Source organism: Pseudopodoces humilis, chromosome 3 (assembly GCF_049639895.1).
Source record: "Pseudopodoces humilis isolate 2021_Gansu_Grassland_sample_001 chromosome 3, ASM4963989v1, whole genome shotgun sequence".
Classification (NCBI taxonomy): domain Eukaryota; kingdom Metazoa; phylum Chordata; class Aves; order Passeriformes; family Paridae; genus Pseudopodoces; species Pseudopodoces humilis.
This window is the reverse complement of record NC_142202.1, coordinates 108179815-108200977: the sequence shown is the minus strand read 5'-3', so window position 1 is coordinate 108200977 and position 21163 is coordinate 108179815. Positions and strand designations below refer to the sequence as shown.

The window sequence follows — 21163 nt, the reverse complement described above, 5'->3', positions numbered from 1 at the left end:
CACTGACAAGGCTGCAGTCCTTGGTTTGGGAAAAATAATTCAGAAATGATAAGCCAACTAATCCATTTCTAGAAACTTCTAGACATTTCTAGAAAAGAGAGCAGCTGGAAAATATTTTAGCAACCCTTAAACACAAAATGACTCCTGAAAAGAGGAAAAGGTTTGTTCTTCTTGTGCACTTTGAAAGGAGATAGAATAATCAAATTACAGAAATTACACTTGCACTGATATTTTGAAGTCCCAAGTGACTGAAATGTTCCAGCTTGCATTTGCTGCAGTAAATTCTGTCCTCTCTTGCACTGCAAACAGTCCTGTCCCGCAGTAAGTGGTCTGTTTACACTAAATGCTCTCCTTTGTGGGAAGTTGATCTGGCAAAAATCATTGTTATACCTCAAACAGTGAGTCACTGAGCTTCCTCTGTAGAGGACAAATGAAATAACTCTCACAGTCATCCAAATAATCCCTGCAGATCATGAATTCAGATGGTTGGAAATCCTTGCAGACAATCATTATAAAATTTCCTTCCTCTGTACAGAGGCTCCTTCTGAATAATAAATAAATAAATAGAGTGCAAGAGAACCAGGGTAACCATACGGTGCTGCTCCTGGTCAAAGAATATTTGCCTACGATATTTTTAATTTGAACCTATGTACAAGAGGGTGGAAGATGGCAGAAACAGGGGCAGTTGCCTGGAAATCTGAAGATCTTTTCTTCCTTTCCCCAGCAGGTTCCTAAGACAGACCTGCAAGGCAGATGGTAGCAGCAGACAGTTCAGGAGAAGTCACAAAGCCCAGATTCCCCGTGGGCTGAATGGAGAAGTTTCCAGACCAATGTTGGCATGGTGGCCACTAGCAGGATGCTCACAAGGGTAGGAGCTCCCTGAAGGTCTCTCCTTGCTTTTTGCCAAATTTTGGCTTTACAGATTCTCATAAAAAAGCCAGCAGGCAATTCCTGCAGGGGCTCTGGCCCCAAAGAAGCTTCCCAGTCATGCCATAGATGTTTATGGGTCCGTAGGGGCCTTCCCTTAACAGAGGTGGAGGTGGAGTCTTTGCTGAGACAATCTTGCTAGAGTACAGTACAGTGGGGATTCAAAGCATTTCAGGAAAAACTGCAGCTGTAATATGTAGTCTTCCTCCTGGGCAAGAGATATGGGCAGTGGGGTTCCTACAAAAGGTAGGCATTGCCCCTGGCTATGCATGTGGGATCACAACATTGTGTATTGTGTATGTTACACAACTGGAATGAATCAGACCAGCCAAGGGTTGCCCAGTTTCTAAATTCTAAGCAGCCCTTGGCCAAAAATGAAGTCCAGAGAGGTTTAATCCAGACCAGTGTTTACTGCAAAATATGTAAACATTCACATGTACCATGTTCCCACTGAAAATGCTAAAAGCTCCAAAGCAGGCTGTGTGCTTCAGATGTTTTCAGTGCTAGTGAATGATTTTTTAAGCATCAGAATTTTAACTGAGCTTGCTGTGATATGGAGCCCCTGCCAGTTAATTTTAAGTTGTGCTTTTGTGAACAGAAATGTACCATTCTGATGCAGCATGTGTGCAGTGTAGATATGGGGCAATTATTGCTATGGCCTCCTGCCATATCACCATATTATTATCCCTTGAGAGGGAAACAATGTTGATTTATGCTTTGCTTGAGTTCTTTATTTTGGTTATTTTTTCCTGCCTGGTTATTTTTAGTTCAAAATTGTTCCAAATTATGTCAAGGACACGAGAAGTTGAACTAAAACCATCGGAAGTGCTGCTGTCTGTGAGGGATGTTTCTGTGAGCAACAAAAGCCAGCAATATGTTCCATTGCATAACCCTAAAGAAATCTTTAGAAAGCAAAGTGCTGCCTCTGTTATCTCCTGATAGTCTCAAATCCAACCCGTCCTGGTGTGAAGAAGCTGGCTGTCAATTTTAGCAGCTGCAGGATCACAGGCTCTGATGTGAAACAGCCACTTTCAAGAAAAAACATGTGTCTGTGTAAGGACATAAGTTAGCTGGCACAGTCCCTCCACTTCCACTCCTTTTGAAGAATACACATTATTTAAACCCTGACATCACTTGCAGGTTTATATCCTCTGCTCAAGACATTTTACATCTCCCTGGGCTATTTGCTTTCGGAGACAGACCCATGGTGTTTCCCAGAAATTAATAAACAAATTCACAAGCTCTTTTTCTGGCATGGGAAACAGCAGTATGGATGAATGCTCCACTGATAAGGTTTTAATGTTGAGTTGTCAGAGGTACAGGTACCTGACAGCTCTTGAATATTAATAATGGAGCACAGCTTTCTCTGTTCCCGTCTGCCTGCTCTGAAGAGACAACTGTGTTTCCTTCCCTTTAATGAATGTGTGTTGTAATAACAGCTTGCAAATATTTTACCCCTGGAAGCAATTACTGAGTTTGTTTTAAAAGCTGAGCTAACACTGAAGACATGTTTACTCTCCAAGTAGACACCCTGTATTTGAGCTATTACATTTCTTGTTACTATTTTTAAACCAGTGTTCTGCAGTTGTGAATGCAAGTTGCTTCATCTGCTACAGCAAATACCCTAATTTGTTAATAAATTAGCAAAAGGGGAATTGAGGGAGAGGTTCAAGCAAAACAATGTGTTGAGAAATCACCTCAATTCCAAATTCAATTAGAAGTGTGTGATGCTGCCAGACTTGTGGAAGCCATAATGAGCTGTGTAATGCTCGCAGCCCCTCTGCTCCCCTCCCTCTGAATGCTTCTCCACTCCCTGGTGCCTGCAGCTCCTGCCCCATTGCTTTTTGTCTCCTGTGAGAAAACAATGGCAGCAGCCACGGGCAGGGCTGGGACATGTTGGCCTCCACTGTCACTTCCTAAATCCTTTCTATACCACTGTAAACCTTTATCTCAAACAATCTGTACAGATTAGGGCCAATCTCCATTAGTCTGCTCTTGGAGTAGCCTCAGACGATTTTCTTCTTGGTTAATAATTGCCATGTCAACTAATTACTAATTTAGTGGAGACCACCTTTGGAAGTGATCAGGAGGTTGGCAGGAGTCTGAGTCACAGAGTCAAATTCAAGGCAAGTTGTACTTTTCTGAATATGAGGGAGCTCAGGAAGATGCAAACTGGACAAGTGAAGTTACAATTTTTCTGTGTTATTTTTCCTTCCTTTCCTGGAGGGAAGCTTGGTGTCAAAATCCGTCTCTAGCAATTCATAAATGTAGGCAGTGTATCACACATCTTGTGTTCATGGCTCTCTGTGTAAAAACTAACAACACACCTTTGAGAAGAAGGAGGCAGCATTATATCCACAATGGGTCACACTGAATTTTGGGAAGGGTATCCCATTTCCCCTCAAAAATACTGTACTACAACACCAGCACAGTGTGGGAGGCATCAGAGCCACCTCCTTTCTGCCACCACCATGACACATTCAAGGTCAGGTTGAATGGGGCTTTCAGCAACGTGATGTAGTTCAGGATGTCCCTGCTCAATGCAGGGGCCATGGACTTCAAAGCTCCCTTACAACCTAAATATCTCTAAGAATTTATGGTGTTATTTCGACTCAGTGCAGCCCTCTACCCCCATCTTTCCTTTGCTCCTTCCCCTTGTACCTCCACTGATCATTTTTGCTCCATTGCTTGTCTCCTTTTGGCATTTTGGTGAAGAGAGGAAAAAGGACAACAGACGGAAAATTTCTGCTCCTCCTGTCCCTGGGAGCAGAAAGCCAGTCAACACAGACCTGGTTCTGCTTCCTTCCTATACAGAGGAGTTTAGGATTCCATCACACAGTGAGAGTACAAAACTGCCTCATTGTCCCAAAAAGCAATGTAAGAATCTAAAACAATTTTTTGCACAATCAAAGTTGATGAGATGTCTTCCCACCAAATTCACAAGCAGCAGGACCAAGTCTGTACAATTAAAATGGAGCTCAAACATCAAAGGCAGGAAAAGAAAGGGCACAGCATGAGCTCATGGGATTGTTTACTATGCAACTGTGCTCTCCATATTTTTAAACCTTTTGCTTGAATTTCATTTTCCTTTGAACTCCAGACATGTTAAGGCCCACTAAAATACATGATGTTTTCTAACAAACTACAATGCAGATTAGATCAATTCTTTAATCTCATGTTTTCCTCTTGAATGCTGCAATCAACCATTTTATGCTCAGTTGGATATAAAATTAACTCAGGCTCTTTAGCTTTATTTCAGAATGTTCTGTAACACACTGCAACAGTTCTGTATTCTAAACTTTCTAATTTTGCTGAGAATATGCCAGGGTCTTCCCATCGATAAAGGTGAACATAGCCCAGATCTAAACAGAAGGTTCACAGTTACTTTATCGTGAAAAAATTGGGTGAGGTGGAAGCACACAACATTTTGATGGATATTAAAGAGAGGCCACAATCACAGTCCCTTTTGTCCAGGGAAAATGAACAACGTGGAGTATGCTAGTGAATTTGAATAAATAACTTCAAAAGAAAAGGCAGCTCCAGAGAACATGTTAAAGTTCTGAAAATCCCAACAATAAAACCACAACTGGCAATGTTACTTTTTTAACATTTGCAGTTACTACTCCAGCTACTCTCTGCCAGTGACTGTCTCTCCTACAGGCAAGTTTTTTTCCTTGAGCACATGGATGGTAACAGTCAGAGAGCTCTCTTCTGTTAAAAAAGGTCTCAAAAGTATTGGAAAGCTTGTGAACAGGTCCTTGTGATACTGGAAGGGAGACAGACCTTTATGTAATTTACAGGAAGTGCTTTTAGCAACTTTATGACTACAATTTCTATAAATATCTGTTGTAGAAAAAACACAAGAACACAAAGAAGCTTTCTCAGAAAAACAATGAACTGTTATAGGCTGACTGCGCTTTGCAAAAACTATGTTCAGAAGCTTTGGTTTATATTTTGAAGAAGTAACCTGCAGCCTTCAGATCCTACTGGGCTAAGCTACATTTTTCTAGAATCTGCCTGTTGCTAGATTTCTCTCCTTCCATTAAGTCCTTTTGATTCTCTACCTGGGCTGGACTAGCATTGTTTTCTTGTAATTCTTGGAATAAAATTTGATCCTGGGCAGAATTGTGGACCATATAATTTCCCATATTTAGGACTTTTGGGAGCAGGTTTTTTGGGGACAGGTGTTTCACAGTACTTAATGCAGCTGCAGCCTTTTTCCAACAGCCAAGTAAACCATAAAAGTGTTCTCAGCTTTTCTACAATATTTCTGGAGGGCCCTGGATGGCAGCCATAGGGGATGGCTTTGATTATCAGTGAAGGACTGTTGGGAAGATTGGTTTGAGTCCCAGCCCAGACACCTGAGATTTCTTTTCCAATCACGTTAAAGAATCACTGTGAATAAAATGATGGAAATTTGTTAAAGGTGGAGAAATAGGATGTAATGACCAGGATTACTTGTCCTATTAAGCAATATTAAGCAATTAACAAAGTAAATATTATTAAGCAATAAACAAAGTAAAACAATTTGAAGTCCCCTTCTGTAATTCAAGGGTTTGTGTCTCCAGTACTAACACCCCACTGGGCAGACTCTATGCCTGGTCTCTCCTCCCAGGATAAAAAAAGCTGATGACTCAATTCTGAGCAACCCTTCAGCCAACCCGAGCTCCTTCTCTCTTTTGGCTCCTCTAGTAAGTAGTCCCTTTTTGACCATTATTCCTCTTCTTCAATCATTTCTACCCCAAGACCCAATTTCCCCCAAGACCCTCCTTACTATAATTCCTTCTCTCTCTTGTTTATTATGTATTTTCATGTCCTAAAGCTACAAGCTGTGAAAGATCAGACCAGTCACTCCAGGCCTGTTTTGGCTTGCTGAATTGGCTGAGGTTTTTCTTGTGTTATAGTAATTGTGTAATTTCCTCCCCTTTCTCATGTTTTTTTACTATCTTTATTTTTTTCAACAGAAATTCTCCAAATATGAAGAACTTAAATGAAAATCCAACATTTTCCAGATGGCTTCCTCAAACACAATAATTAATCCATTTCCCTAGGTGCCTTGCCTGCTTCCAGACTCCAGCTGTTTACTCCCTCTATCCAGGCTGCCATCCTTTTAGAGCTTTCTGAGTGGAGTTCCCTCCTGTAGACCTCAGGCTTTTGTCTCCAAGGCTCAGCTCAGATCTATCTGATACAAATCCTTTGTGTGAGGTAAGCTTCCTCTCCAACATTTGTGCTCATTTCCTGGAGAAGGACTTTTTTTCCCTGGTCTGTGTTTGCTGTGTGGGCTACAAGTCCTTATCAGCCTTTTCCTCCCTCTGATCTCCTGTCTTTTCAGCTTTTCTGGTTTCCATCTGTGCCTGGAGCTACTTTGCCTTCCCAGACCATGGAACTGTCTATTCTCCTGCTCTGGTATTGCCTCACTGCTGCTTGGATCAAGCTGTGCTCCCATGTGCAGACTGTCTGAGATTGGGAGTAGAAGTTACTTTATGAAAACCAGGTGACTTATAAAATTAGACAGTCAAAAATACAGGCAGTTATAACACATTTGTGACTGCTATAACCTCTTTGGGGAATGACTTGAGAGGGTTTTTAAGGCAGCAGGTGAATATCTGGTGCTTCAAAGACAAGTATCATCCTGAAGCTTATTACAAAAATCATCAGCATTTCCTACAAATGGCAAGATACGCAGAACAGACATCTGCATTAGATATCAACTCCTTTGTAAATGGTTTTGCAGAAAGAAATTAAAATGGATACGCAGTTTAAACAAATGTGAATAGTGTATGTGGAGGCGAAGAGGAAAAGGAGAAAAATGGTATGGGCAAAGGGAGATTAAGCTGTTGAAAAAAACCCCAAATACACATGAAAGGCGAAACAGCAGAGGAATAAGAGACTGAGGACTGCATAGGGCAGTGCTGTTGTACTGACAAAAATAAGCAAGTAGAAGGAATAAAAATCTTCTCATTTTCTAAGAAAAGAAGTTACCATGTAAAAATGACATAATGGCTTTTGTTTTGTTTTTTTTTCTCCCTCCCTACCTCCTTGAAAATGCAGCCTAGGAGAATGTGATTACTACATCACATGCATCCATTTCCTAATGGAAGTTACAGTGCTGTTGCCAGATACTGCCATGACTCTCATCCCACTACAACTTTTTTCAAGGACCTTGTAGAGCAAAACTCCAGAGTGTAGTAAAATTAGACACATTTTGTGTCTCTTTCCTGTCTTTGGTAGGGGTGAAATTCAACCCTCTGCATATTTTATGTGTCTTGTAATAACACCCACTCCTTTATTGCAGAAGAGGTACTCTGTTGTCCTCCTGTGACACCTCCTTGGGATTGCAGCTGGAAGATGTGTCACTGGGACTTGCCTTTGCTCCCTTGCTCTGAACCAGACACTTATGGCAGGTGCTGGATTGGCGATGTCACAGAAATAGATACTCTTGACCACAGCTTGCACAAGTGGATACAATTTAAGTGTCTGGCTTGTGTATAGCAGGTATCACTGCTGCCTGAGCAAGGAGGTTAATCAGCAGCTGTCAATCAGCACTGTTCCAGCTCTCCTGGGCTGGGGTGGTAACTCAGTGCTGTGGGACCACAGCCAAAGCCGAGAGATTTCAGTTCTTGATTTCACCTGTTGTGGTTTTTTTTCTTTTAGAGCAGGAGGGAGTTGTAGTCATTACTGCAGGTCTGTGCCTCTAGCTGCTCCTTTAAGGATGCCCTTCTGGCAATCTGAAGACTGTCCTTCCTGGGAAAAAGAAACAGAGGGAAAGTGGGATTGTGATAGCACTTTATTAAACCCAGTCTGATGAGGAGCAGCTGAGGGAGCTTGGGATGCTAAACCTGGAAAGAGGGAGGCAGAAGGGGGACCTTCTCGTTCTCTACATCTCCCTGACAGGAGGTTGTAGCCAGATGGGGGGGTGTTTTGTCCTCTCAAGTAAAAAGTGACAGGACAAAAGAAAATGGCCTCAGGTTGCATTGGGGAGGTTTAGATTGGATATTGAGAAAAAAATTCTTCCCAGAAAGGATGTCAAGCATTGAACAGGCTGCCCAGGCGAGGGGTTGTGTCACCATCCCTGGGGATATTTAAAGGATGAGTGAGTGTGGCCCTTGTGGACATGGTTTAGTGGTTGTGTGAACTTGGCAGTGCTGGGTGAAGGGTTGGACTCGATGATCTCAGAGGTCTTTTCCAACCTAAACAATTCCATCCATCCATTCTATGACTTCAGACTGCAGACTGCCCAGCTTGTTGAGATCTTTGCCATGACTGCTGTCACCAGGACTCAGATTTGGCACTGCTAATCTTGCTCTGGACCTGTGTTCTGTGTTGGAGTTACTCCTGGATGTTTGGATGTCAAAGGCAAAATGGGAATAGTGAAAGCCACGTCGTGCATCCTATCAGCCTATAAAGGCACACAAATGCCTGTGCCCTTTGTTTTCCATGAGCTGGCAAAAACTTGACCGTTTTGTCCAGAACTTCTAAAAGTGAATATGTACAGCACACACACACATATAAATATACATTCTATATGTGTGTATGTTATTACATGAACTTAGGGAAATAATGTAACCAAGTCCTTTTTCCTGCTACTAAAGCAAATCACTGAATAATAATCCATTATATAGAAGGAACAAGCTTCATCCTGAAAGCCATTAAAGTCACTTCTCTCCAAACTCCTGTATGAATGTTGTTCCAGAATATCATGGCAGTGTTTTGCCATAATACCTCTTTTCTAATTTCCAGTCTAAGCACATCCACCATCATTTTGTGTGTATTGACTCTGAACAGTGCTGCTTGTAAGCTTTAGTCATGAACTAAATCTAATTCTGCATTGTCCAAACTGCATTGTTGATTTTGTTTGCAAGGAAAACAGGTTTAGCAGTACCTAAAGGCAAAACTAACACAGAGATACTGCAAAAGGAATTTGTATGATGGCATTTGCTTTATCAGACTTCAGTCACCAAAGTCTAAGGTGGTTGTGTGTTTTCCCTCCACAATCACCAGAAAGATGCTGGCACCTCTCCAGGGTTTTTATCACTCAGGCACATATTTCATGATCTGAAGAACTATTTCCCATCAGTGTCTGCTTCTTTCTTTCACAGAAGTGAATCTGTATCAGCAGAGTAGCTGAAGTATGTACCTAAAAGCAGATGAAATTAACCTCTCTTCACTGTTGATCCTAAAATCTAAAAGAATATTCCAGTCAATGACACTTGGATTTTTCACTCATTGAGAGGAAAAGGGATCACAGAGAAATCACCTGATATGTCAGAGAACTGTTTTTAAAGAACTAAACTCCCTTAATCTGGTCTTTATTGACATGTTATGAGACAAACACTGAAAGAAAAACATGGAATGTTTAAACCGTTTTTCTTTCCCCAGAAGCAAGTGGCCTTTAGAATATTCATTACACAAATTGCTCTAATTACAAATTGGAACAAGAATAAGTTTTGGAATTCTGATTTCACATGACAGAGTGCTGATACTATGGTGTTAAAAATGGCTGAAATAGGAAATTTCCTCCCTTCGATCCTAGGTTGCTCTCTGCCCTTATATCAGACCAATTCCATCTTCTAGGAGCTCACTCTGAAATAATATGATCCTTTAGCAGACTAGTGTGTTTAAACAAAACTATTGTTCTCCCTCTTGTTTGTGACAAAAGGTAATGAATGGAGACTGGGAGTTCCTGAGTACAGCAAGAGCTCTGGGATAACTATTCACATGAACTTCTGAAAAAGAAAGAATTTGATGTGAAGGGCCAAGGCATAAAGACAAATTAGATAGAAGAAGAGATGCTGATTTTCCAGTCTGGGCTGGAAATAACACAGATGGAGAAGTGAACAAGAATAGTAAACATTGTGTCTGCAAACTGTTCTCTGAGTACGTGTTTTTGGGAGAATGCCAGCTAAAGGTTCAACTTTTGGTAGGATAAGTATGTGTTACCCATGCCCAAATTTGTGGGTAATCAACTCAAAAATCAGCTGATGAGTTAGTTAAATGTTGCTTCCTTAGAAAAAACACTCAGGTTTGCAAATACCTTTGATAATACAATTTTGGCAACTCGGGGACATGCTGGAGCACGTTCCCCTTCTCTGTTGCACATCCCCCCTGCATTTTCCAATGGGCAAATGCAAGTCCAAAAATGCAACTAACTATTCTGTATTAACTTGATGGTGTTTTCCTCTGCACACAAAAAAATTGCAGTTCTTTGCATATTTATCAGGAGAAGTAGCAATAATCTCAGCTCACCATCCCACTTAGAATGGGAATTCAGAAACATTTTACTTGTCAGGCCATAAATACCATCTTCTGTTTGTGTCTCTAACTTCATTGGCTCTGAAAGCAGAACAGGAGCTGCTTTTCCTCTTTCAGGCTGAGATTTTGGTAACAGTTAAAGCGGGAATACAGAGTCAAAATGTACACTTGTAGCCAATGAGTGAAAAAGAAAATTCATATTCTGCTGCTTTTGTGGGAATACACTGTGGTGAAATGAATAATCCCCAGTACTTTAACTTCCTAGAAGGGAAAATATAAGGCAATCAGGTGCTTCTTAAGTGCTCAGTCTGTTGTGCTGTTGGCTCAGTTTGCTGCCCTTCTAGAAAACCTGATGTGTATTCTTGGCAGCAGGCATCAGTGTCTCGAGGGAGAGGATATACAAGCCTGCAGGAATGTAGATAAACATCTAAGTTCTTACTATACATAACAACAACAAAAAATAACCAGTGAAAGCTTTCAAAGTGCTGCCAAGGGGCCCTTCTTCATAGTCACAAGTACCTTACTAAGAGGAGAGCTTACACTTCTAATTGAAAATATTTCATATTTAATAGATTCAATCATAATTCTGACTTTTTTGACAACAGCAAAAAGAATAGTCTATAGGGTTTTATTTTTCTGGGGCCAAGTAGGGAGAGATGTGTGTCCTTTCTAGCACTGGGCAATGTTTTCATTGTAGAAATGTCTAATGGTTTTGTCGGTTGTTATTTACATAATAATTTTCAGAACCAAAAATGCAGGAAACATTTTTTGGTAAAGTTCAGTAGCTTGCTGGAAACAATTATACACCACACAGAAGCATCTACTGACTCTAGAAGCACATACAGTTCATCTGGTAAAACTGAAGGTGAGGGTGTGTGACTGTCAGGGGAAATAGTGTTTTATTATAGAATTTTCTAACAGTGGTATTTGGTCAACTCTGGCAATTCCACAGACGTGCAGAATGACTGCCCTTTGGGAATGCTATTTATAAACTCCAAAGGGGCTGAACAGCACTCACAAAAAGGCTGCCAGTTTCAAGAAAATTAACGACAATCTGACATTGTTGGACGATGAAGAGAGAAGAGGCTTTGTGCTGAGCTTAAGGCATGAAGTGTGTTTGCACTGCTTTGTCTTGGCCTCTCTGTGAAAGCCTGGGGTATTGATGGGATCACCCTGCTCATGGCACTGTCAGCTTAGGCAAATCAATACAGAAAAATGTAAACTTACAGGTAACTTCACATCCCTTTCTCCTAAAGGCTCTCAAGAGAAAACTGTGCCTTTGTGTCCTGGAGCCTTCAGGGTATGTCTTTGCTGTACTTCCATTAAAAAACAATCCACAACAAAACCACAAGACGCACCCCCAAGACAATCACACCCAAAATAGTACCCTGAGTGCAAGTAGTTTGTGCAGAGTTTCTGCACCTAATCCAGGCTTTTGGTGACAGACTGGTTTTATTTGGAATTTTAAAAATTCCAGTTAGACATAGGTCAACTACAAGTCCACACTGATCTAAAGACTAACAATTTCCTGCTTTAAATCTTCCTGCCAGGTATGGAAACTGAACTTAACTAAGCACAACCATCAGATGAGCACCAGAATTGGCACAGGATTGAGAGAGCCAGAAAGAGAAGTTCAGGGTCAAACAGTGACACATTCCAGCTGCTGTGCCAGTGCCTCAGCTGCTGTTGGCAGCCACACTGCCAGCACAAAGGGCCTGTACGGGTATCCGTGACTGTCACTGAATAAAAAAAGCACTTTCAGTTGATTCCATCATCCTGCCTGTGGCACAGGAATGCAGGCATATATATAACATGTGTGCACTTACTGTGATATGAGTATTTCTGTATCAAATGTTTTAATAAAACTCACTGACTTTTGAGCAAACTTTGTATCTTCTGGTCATTTCAAGTTGGACTACACTGCTGTTACTGACCGAGTGAGGGGAAAACTACATTGCTAATTCTGTATGTTTTGTGTGAAGTCATCTCTGCAGAAAAAAGGCTCTGTATCCTGCTCCTAGAGCATGTGTGAGAACTGTTACAACAAGAAGCAGCTTCCCCTTTTATTTTGGAAAGACAAAATGGCTGAAGGCCACAGCTGTTGATTTATTCAGATGCCGAAGGAAACCATTAGCCCATTGGACCCTGAAGATGAGATTCCTTTGTGCTAAACGTTAATATAAGGAAATCCCAAACCGGGGCTGCCAAAGGGACATAATACAAATGCAAAATGCCAAATGCACCTAGAAAGGAAGGAGGTAGATGGCTGTTTATTAGAGAAGAGGGAAAAAAAGCCAGTGAGAAACAAAGTTTTCTTTTTTTCTCTTTCTTCCTAAGTACAGTGTGATGCACAAACTGTGAGATGAAAACTCTCCTGTGTTTAAATCAAACAGAATATCTTTGAAACACACAGTTCTACCAATGGTTGTACCGTTAATGACTGCATGTCCATGTGAACTGGTTTTTATCAGCATAATGCTGCTCCACACATTCCCTGCTGTTTGCAGCTTTGTTTTAATTAGTTGTAATAGCCCAGTATAAATGAATTGCATCCACAGAAGAGAGGTCACAGAAAAAACATAATAGCTGTCATCAGGGTAGGCAACTCCTCTTTCAGACTGCTGCTGTAATGGCCTCATGGCAGAAACATGATTAATCATTGCTGGTACTTAGCCTGAATTTCACAAACATCTCCCTCTCTGCCAGTTCTTTTCTTTCAAGATTCAACAGTTCCAAGTACTTTATTTCGTACCTGTGCAGAAGTGACATTTCTAATACTTCATTCAGAACTTTAAAAATGTTTAGTACAGGACAAGCTGTCATCTACAACAATGGTTAAATCAAATGGAGTCCTATTTAGTGGATGTATTTTTATATGTCACAATGAGGCCACAGAATTGAAACCTGTCCTGGCTCCCTGTCTTGTTCTCAGCCCAGCAAAATGGAGTTTTGGCATGTGGCAAAGAAATGACAGGAGGAAAAGGAACAGTACTCTCTAGTCAAGTGTGAACTGAATATAGCAAAGAGAACATCATTGACTGAGGAGGTTGATAATAATGGAGGAAATAGACCAAGAGTGGTTGAAACAAAGAACAGAGGAATTTGTTTCCGCTGGCTGATGTTCCTCCACTTTTCCAACTAAGATTTTAACCAATAAAAAACAAACCACGTTTGTGCTGTTGCCATGACAGCTTCCAGTCAAAGACAAATCAAATCAGGATAAACTTCAGCGTTCATATAATTTCCCTCATTTTGGTTGGTTGCTTGCTTAATAAGTGAGAATGCAAAATATGATTGGTTTACAAAGTCATTTGCAGTTATTTGCACAGCAGTTCTCATAGAGTTCTTACAGATCAGCATTGACCCACATTCCATGGTTTCAAAAATATGGCACGTGATTCTTTCAACACCCTGAAAAACAGCCCCACCAATTCCTTAGTGTCACTGGCTGTATTCTGGGGATCTTTGCTGTGTCCAGCTGGTTACAGTTTTTCATCCTCCTTTAGCAGTCAGCTGCACGATGGCCTGTGACCAGTTGCTCTTGGCCTGGCTGGAGGGAGCTGTGCGGTATCCAAAGGGTCCAGCCTGTGACCCAGTGTAGCTGCTAAGGTGTCCCTAATGGAGTGTCTGCAGTGGGTAGGAAGAACAGGAAAAACAAAGTTTGCTTTGCTTCTTTGAATAATGATAGAATCTGAAAATCATTTAAGTTGGTAAAGACCCCCAAGGTCATTGAGTCCAACCTTTGATTGTGCGTCACCATGCCAACTAAGCCAAAGCACTGGGTGCTGCATCCAGTCTTCCTTGGAGATTTCCAGGGATGGTGATGCCACAACCTCCCTGGCAGCCCATTCCAGGGCCAGACAGCCCTTTCACTGATGAAATTCTTCCTCATGTCAGTCTGAACATCCTCTGGCACAGCTTGAGGCCATTTCCTCTTGGTCTGCCTACCCCCCACCTGGCTGTCCCCTCCCGTCAGGGAGTTGTGCAGAGCCAGAAGGTCCCACCTGAGCCTCCTTTTCTTCAGGCTGAGTTTCCCCAGCTCCTCCCTCAGCTGCTCCTCATCAGAGCTGTGCTCCAGACCCTTCCCCAGCTCCATCCCCTCTTCTAGACACGCTCCATGCAACCACCTCCACAACAGGTAAAAAATATCCAAAAACCAGTTCAATATTATTATGCAGGCTTCTTTTTTCCCCTTGCTTGAAAATCTGCATTTTGACACAATTTTTATTTACAAATGAACTGCTCTGTGGTTTTATATTTTCTCCCTTATTTTTTAAAATAAGAGTCCTGCCTCCTTCTGTGGAATAAACAGATTCACTCTTCACTGACTGTGCAGTGAAGGGAAAAGTACTGTATGTGTTGAATGAGTATTTTCCCAGTTTGTATGTTTTAAAATGAAATATATCTGCTGCTGCTTCAAACCAGCAGAGGGAGTGTGCTCATCCAAATAATTTTTAAACTTTTCAACACAATCCTATTTTTTCAGTACTTTTGTTACCTGGCGGGAACTGCTGCTGAAAAGAAAAGGTGAAACTTTACCATCCAGATTGTTTAACTCCTTCGTGATAGAGGCTGCTTGCTTCCAGTCAATTTTTATGGATATAATTGTGCAAGAAGTTGCTGCAATCAAAAATGCATTAGAGAATTAAAAGCATAAAAAAATCAGCTCAGCTGGAATGTTTGGGAGCAAACTATTTGGTTAAAGGGGAATGTACAATTATTACAATGCATGTGCCACTCAAATGTGCATGAAACCACTGTGTGGTAACAGTTGACACAGGTTTTTTTGGAAAAAAAAGTCAGTTCCTTTATTTTTACACTCTAGAGAGAAGCTTTAAAATTCCTGGTTTAGGTTTCTTTATTTGGAAATACTGGAGTAATTTTAAGATGACCACAGTGGCAAAAAAGGTCAAGTGAAAAGTTCACTGTAACAATACCAGGGAAAAATTCTCATTATTACTAGTTTTTTTGTGAGAGAAAAGAAATCAGCTCCAGTGGTGACAAATTGTATCATTCTTATCTTGTGTTATAAACCTGCATAGCTGGAACTATACAATGATCTGTCTTGTAAAATGAAATTATACCAGTTACTGACGTTAACAGTGGATATTATCTTGATCTGCAAGTATGTCACAACTCTTCCTCTCTCAAAAGCTAAGTAGAAATCCAGATATTCTATTTGGCTCAATCATAAAACACTTAAAATGCTAATCTTTCATTTTAAAAAGTTTTGTTGAACAAATCTGTGAGACGATTGTGTTATTTTTGGGAACCTAATTGGATTTGAAAATACTCTGAAACAAAAATGCACTTTTATAATAACACAGAGTATCAATTCTCTACACCTTGAACTGAAAGGAGGGTCTGAATAAAAAGCAAGAGCCACTGTTCCTTGTATATCTGCCCGAATATGAGTAAAACTATTTTTAAAGGACTACATAAATACCAATTATTGACTAATATCCAGGGGAAAATGGCTTATTTAATTTTTCAGCTTTTACTGAAATGGAAAACGAGGAAGGAACTCATTGTAGGTGATCTAGAAGGTAATTTTTGGTAAATAAGCATTTAGCACATGCCACCAGACATAGAGCATAGAGAAAAGCAATGAAGTAGTCACGTGATTTTGTGATTTAACAGTTGAGTGAAAATAGTCAATAGCCTGGCACAGATGTATTTTCTTTACATGTATTACAATTGCCCACTCACATGAGAATGCTAAATATGGGTCCTGATGCTGCTCTGAGTCACACATGAGCACACTTGCACTTTTGCAAACCTCAGTGCTGTGAAGTCTTTTCAAACTCAACAAAGCGTGGGGCAGACACAATTGCCAGGGCCACACACCTCACGGGCCACAGCCCAGCTTTAGACAGAAAGCTGCTCAGGCTGCAGGTGATGGATTCAGCATCATCACAGGCAGACACCCACAGGGAAAGAGACTCGGGCTCAGCAGCCACAGGGGCTCGCTCCTCTCTGCCTCACTGGTACTGGAAGGAGGATGGAGACTGAAGCACAGGACCAGCGGATGCTGGTGCATTATCACTGGAGCAGATGGGCTTTGAATAAAACTCAGTTTTTTTACTCAGACTGCTAAGAAGCTTTGAGCCAGCCCTGGCCAGAGTTATCAAGGCATGTTGAAATAAAACAGAATTTCACAAAGCCATTTTTTTATCTGTCCACGATATAAGAACCAAGAACCAGGGCTTTGCTCTCCAGCCTGTTCTAGGATGAAGGGAGGGGCAAAGGCAGCTTTATGTCAGCATGAGTGAATATGAACTGCAATAAAATTTGGCCAGCTTCCAGAAAGAAGCTTCCAGAAAGAAGGCTATATGGTATTCCTTCAATGCTCTGTAAAAATGTACACTATTGATATTTATTTCTCACCTCTTGTTTATGCACAATTAGCTTAGTGGCAGAGTTTGAAAAAGTAAAAACTGCTACAATCAGATAAAATTTATAATTCCCCTTATCCTTTATCATTCTTTTTTTAGCACATAGCTTTACAAAGGAAGGGGAAAAAAGTGATACTTTAGACAGATGAGGATAATTAATTCTCACGGAAGTTATTTTCTGAATTTTTATTGGAAGCGATTTCAAACTCTAAGGCTGATGTTTCCTTTCTGTCCCAAACCTCCTCTTCTTGTTAACTACTTTAAACCTGGGGTGCAGGAGGGTTGTAGTTTTATAAAAAATAAATTCTCCTTTAAAGGGTAGTATCGTGGGGCCATTTATCAACAAAACATAGCACCTGCATCAAGGAATTTCTGACTATGACTTGTACATTCCCAGTTCTGCAGTTGAAAAAAATTGAAGCACCTGCCTCAAAGTATGGTGAAGCAGATAAAATACTATAATAAAATGTGATATATACTTGTTCATACACTCAGACTCCATGTTTTGTCTTTGGTGCTCATGATCTGACTCATTTTCCCTTTCTGTGCCATGAGAAAGATGCTAAGCAAAAGCTGACTCCTGGAAATACTTGACATTCTTTTCAGGCTAATTTTGTCCTGAGCTTGGCTGAAACAGCTCATTTGGAACCACTCATAAAAGGATGTCTGCAACAAGGAAGAGGGAATATTTTCATTTCAGAGAGCCCTGCTGTGTTATATTCCCTGATTTTCATCAAAACCAGACCATGTTTACTTGTCCTTTTGGCCTCAGGGTCAGGGTTTTCTCTTTAAATTGCTTCAGTTCTAAGTAGTTGTTTCATTCATTCCTGAGTTTCCCACAAAAACCTTAACAGGGGCAGCCCGCTATAGCTTGAAGCACTTTCCGACATGCATCTGAAGTAAAACCCCACCCAACAGAAAAGACCCCTACCCTATAAACTCTTCAAAAGCAGTGTACAAGCCCACAAACACATGCATGATGTTAATGACATTGGCCAAGGGGATGGTTAGGTTGGAAAAGATCTCTCAGATCATCCAGTCCAACCTGTGACCAGACAGCACCATGTCAGCTAGACCCTGGCACTAAGTGCTACATCCAGTCTTTGCTGAACATCCCTGCAGGGATGGTGTCTCTGAGCTGCCCATTCCAGTGTGCAGTCACCCTCCAACCTGAGCCCCCTCAGCTCCCTCAGCCTTTCCTCACCTGTTCCTGGTGTGAACAGAAGAAAGGCTGAGGGGGCTGAGGCTGTTCAGCCTCGAGGGGAGCCCCAGCTGAGAGGGGCCCTCATCCCTGGGTGTCCCTGTGAGCAGGGAGGGCTCAGAGCAGGGCCCAGGCTCTGCTCCATGGGGATCCAGCAATGGCACCAGAGGAATGGGCAGGGTTTGATCCCAGTAAGTTCCACCTGAACAGGAGGCAGAACTTCTTCCCTGTGCAGTGACCAAGCACTGAACAGATTGCCCAGAGTGTGGAGTCTCCCTCACTGGAGATATTCCAGAACTGTGGACACAATCCCATGCCGTGTGCTCTGGGTAATTCTGCTTGAGCAGGAAGGTGGAACCACTGTGGTCCCTTCCGGGCTTGACCTATTCTGTGATTGCATGAAGGAGGCTGTGAGGGATGTGAGGGATGTGAAGGGGGTGATGAGGGGAGTGATGAGGAAGTGGATGAAGGGGCTGTGAGGGGCGGTGAGTTATGAGAGAGCTGTGAGGAGGCTGCCTGGAGAGTGATGAGGGAGCTGTGAGGGGGTTATGAGGAGGGGGTTTGATGAGGGCGGTGAAGAGAGGAAAGCTGAGGGGGATGCTGAGGGTGTGGCGAGAGGGCGGTACCGGGGCGGTCCCTGCCCTGAGGGGCGGGTCGGGGGCGGGGCCATGTTGGTGACGTCATCACAGCCTGGCAACGGCTTGGGGGCGGGGGCGGTGGCGGCGCGCGGCTCTCGCGGGACTTGGCGCCCCCCGCCGTGGGCGGGGCGGAGCCGCTGGTGCCTGAGTTCGGCTGAGGCGGCAGCAGGAGCAGCGGGACGCGACGGGCGAGCGGCCCCTTTGCTCCGGGCCGCCTGCGGCTTGGAGCCGCCCCTTCCACGCCTGTAGCGCCACGGATGGAGCCGCAGTGTCCGGTTTGAGCGCGTCGGCGAGACCCGGAGCCGCTCCGCCGAGCCTGGGCGGGCGGGCGCAGTATGGGTGAGTGCGTCGGGGAGGGCGGCGGGACCAGCTCCCTCTTCCCACTTCTTCGGGGGCGCCTTCGCCGCCCTTTGTTTGAGGGGAGGGCTCGGACCCGTGGGCCCCAGGGAGCCCCCGAGGTGCCCGGGGCGGGAGCGGTGCCGGTACGCAGGGGCCGGTGGAGGAGTTGCCGGGCCGGCGAGTGCGGCAGGTGCTCGGTGAGCGCTCCCTCCTGGAGAGGCCAGGGCCGCTCCGTCCCGCCCGGCCGGTCCCGGGGGCTGCGGAGGGGCCCGGGCTGGGAGGAGGCGCGGGGAGTTCCATGGGTTTCGGTGGGGAGAGCGAGGTGTACAGCAATGCCTGATGCTGCTTGGACGAGTGGCTTGGTGAAGCATAAAACTTTCTGGTTAAATCCAGCCCTTTCGCCTTTTTTGTAAAATTTTTTTCCACTGAACGTCAATTTGAGCTACGTCTTCGCTCATTTCCCCACCAAGGCGAGAAGCACTCACTGTATTTTAAAGAGAGGGAGCGTAGAACTACTGGAAGCGTTCCTGTGTTCAGGATGTGCCAGTTCACGTTCACACGGGGAACAGTAAGTTGTGATGGATCTAATTTTTAGTGTAAGCGTCGGTATAGGGAAGTATGAACGAGTGACTTGGACACCACTCTTGAGACCCCTCTACTTATAGCGACTTCCCTTTTATAGAGACTTTGGACCTCGCTGGAGTCGAAAGCGGTGCGCGGATCATTTTGTCTGTCTCCGGTGCTTCCACCCTGCTGTGCTGTGTAACACTGGTGTACTCCTGGAGGGTGTGTGCAGGGGCGCGGGTGGCAGTGGCTTCAGTGCCCTGTGTGCTTATGCTGTTGTGTGCAAACATGCTCCATCAGAACGGGAGTAAAGCTTTTGAAGTGGAAGGATACCTCGGTTTTGGATAGCTTTTCTGCCTCCCTGTTGTGCATAAAAATGAAGAAGTGCACGGGTTGCAGATCAAACGTGCAGTTGTGAAGCAAGAAGCACTCCTCCTGGCTGGTGTTCTGCTAATTATCAAGATAGGCTTTCTGTGGGTTCATCTCAGTGGAAGCTCTCATATGGAGTCAAAGCAGACTTTAAGTAATTTTAAATGAAATATGAAAATATAAAATGAAATTAGTGGTTTAAATTCTGGTAGAAACTAAACATCTCACTTTTCGAGGCTTTCTGTGATTATTCAGAATAGGTAAGATTTGATCTTCATTTCTTTTCGGGCTGCATTGTTTCATTTGGAAGTGAGAAATGTCGGCCCAGGTCATTGTAGTGGCCTGTGATGGTAGTTCCAAAAGCATAAAGGCTTAGTGTGCTAATTAAACGTATTGAACTCAGGCTGTAATGCTGAAATGACAAATACCTCAGGATTGACATATGGTAGGTTTGGGTTATTAAAATCCTTAGTATACTCAATTAGTATAGTTAGGAATACTGTATAAGGGCTGAGTCCAGTTTATGATTGTATATGATTATTCTATGACATAGTTTTATGTATTTTTGTCCTTAAGTTTCCTTTTCTAAAGGAAATCCTCTTCTGATGACCATAATGAGCATGTTATTACTGTTCTAGATATGAGTGAACTGAGTGGGTGCACACATTGTCAAGTATTGCTGTTGTGTGGGTTATTTGTTAACATAACAATTTGTATGTATGTGGAGTTACAGAGCAGTTCCTGCCAGCATGGTGGCCAAGCTCTAGAAAGGATTGTATGATAATCCCAGAGCCTTTTAAAACAGATTTTCTCTGAAGGTTTTGTCCTTTATTCAGATTTCCAAGTATTTCTTTCATGTGGTCAAAAGGAATGTACAATAGAACATCACTAAAAATAAGAGTGGAAAAAGAAGTAACCGTAGCTTGCTCTGTACTCACTGTAATTAGTAGTTGCCTCACAATTTACCTTCAGAATACATTAGCTGATTATTTTAGTACTGGCGTCATGGTAGAGCTGGCTCTTGATAATAGATTGTCTTCTATGTCAACTTGTGGAAGAGATTTTACATATAAGAGATAGCTTAGAGGGGAGTGTTGAGGTATCTTTGATGAACTCAAGGATTTTTGAGATTTATGAAGTAAGAACAGCCAGTATGACTCTGGAGGAACCAAAAAGAGAAGGGCAGAAGTACAGAATGCCTTGGAAAACAAGTTCTTTCATGTTCTTCTGGAAATTCATGTTTCAAGAGCATATGTCATTCAGATGTCTGAAGGATAGGGAGGGGGATGTGATCAGAGGTGAGACACACAAGACCATATAAAGTTATTGGTAATGTCCAGTGACATCCTTGAGCCCTGTCATTATAATTCTCTGCCTTCTGCACCAGATTAATGATGTGTTTATGACTCTAGAAACAGCTTGATAAACAGATTAAAAGGAAAAAATATATTCAGATGTTCTAGGTAGAAAAGATTTTA

General features: G+C 42.6%; 1 protein-coding gene and 1 long non-coding RNA gene across 2 annotated transcripts in view; both read left to right on the top strand.

Annotated features, from left to right (window-relative positions):
- The first annotated feature begins 5577 nt into the window (after positions 1-5577).
- Positions 5578-12158, top strand: LOC106628129 (uncharacterized). Its single transcript, XR_001331407.2, has 4 exons — positions 5578-5618; positions 5892-6132; positions 6260-6421; positions 11730-12158. It is a non-coding gene; the product is annotated as an uncharacterized LOC106628129 (long non-coding RNA).
- Positions 12159-18526: 6368 nt separating this feature from the next.
- The window catches only part of CD2AP (CD2 associated protein), a 77700-nt gene continuing 75063 nt past the window's right edge, over positions 18527-21163 (top strand). The window contains exon 1 of the mRNA XM_014251489.2: positions 18527-18752. Coding sequence (XP_014106964.2) covers positions 18749-18752 — 4 coding nt within the window. The 5' untranslated portion in view covers positions 18527-18748. The remainder of the gene's footprint in view (positions 18753-21163) is intronic.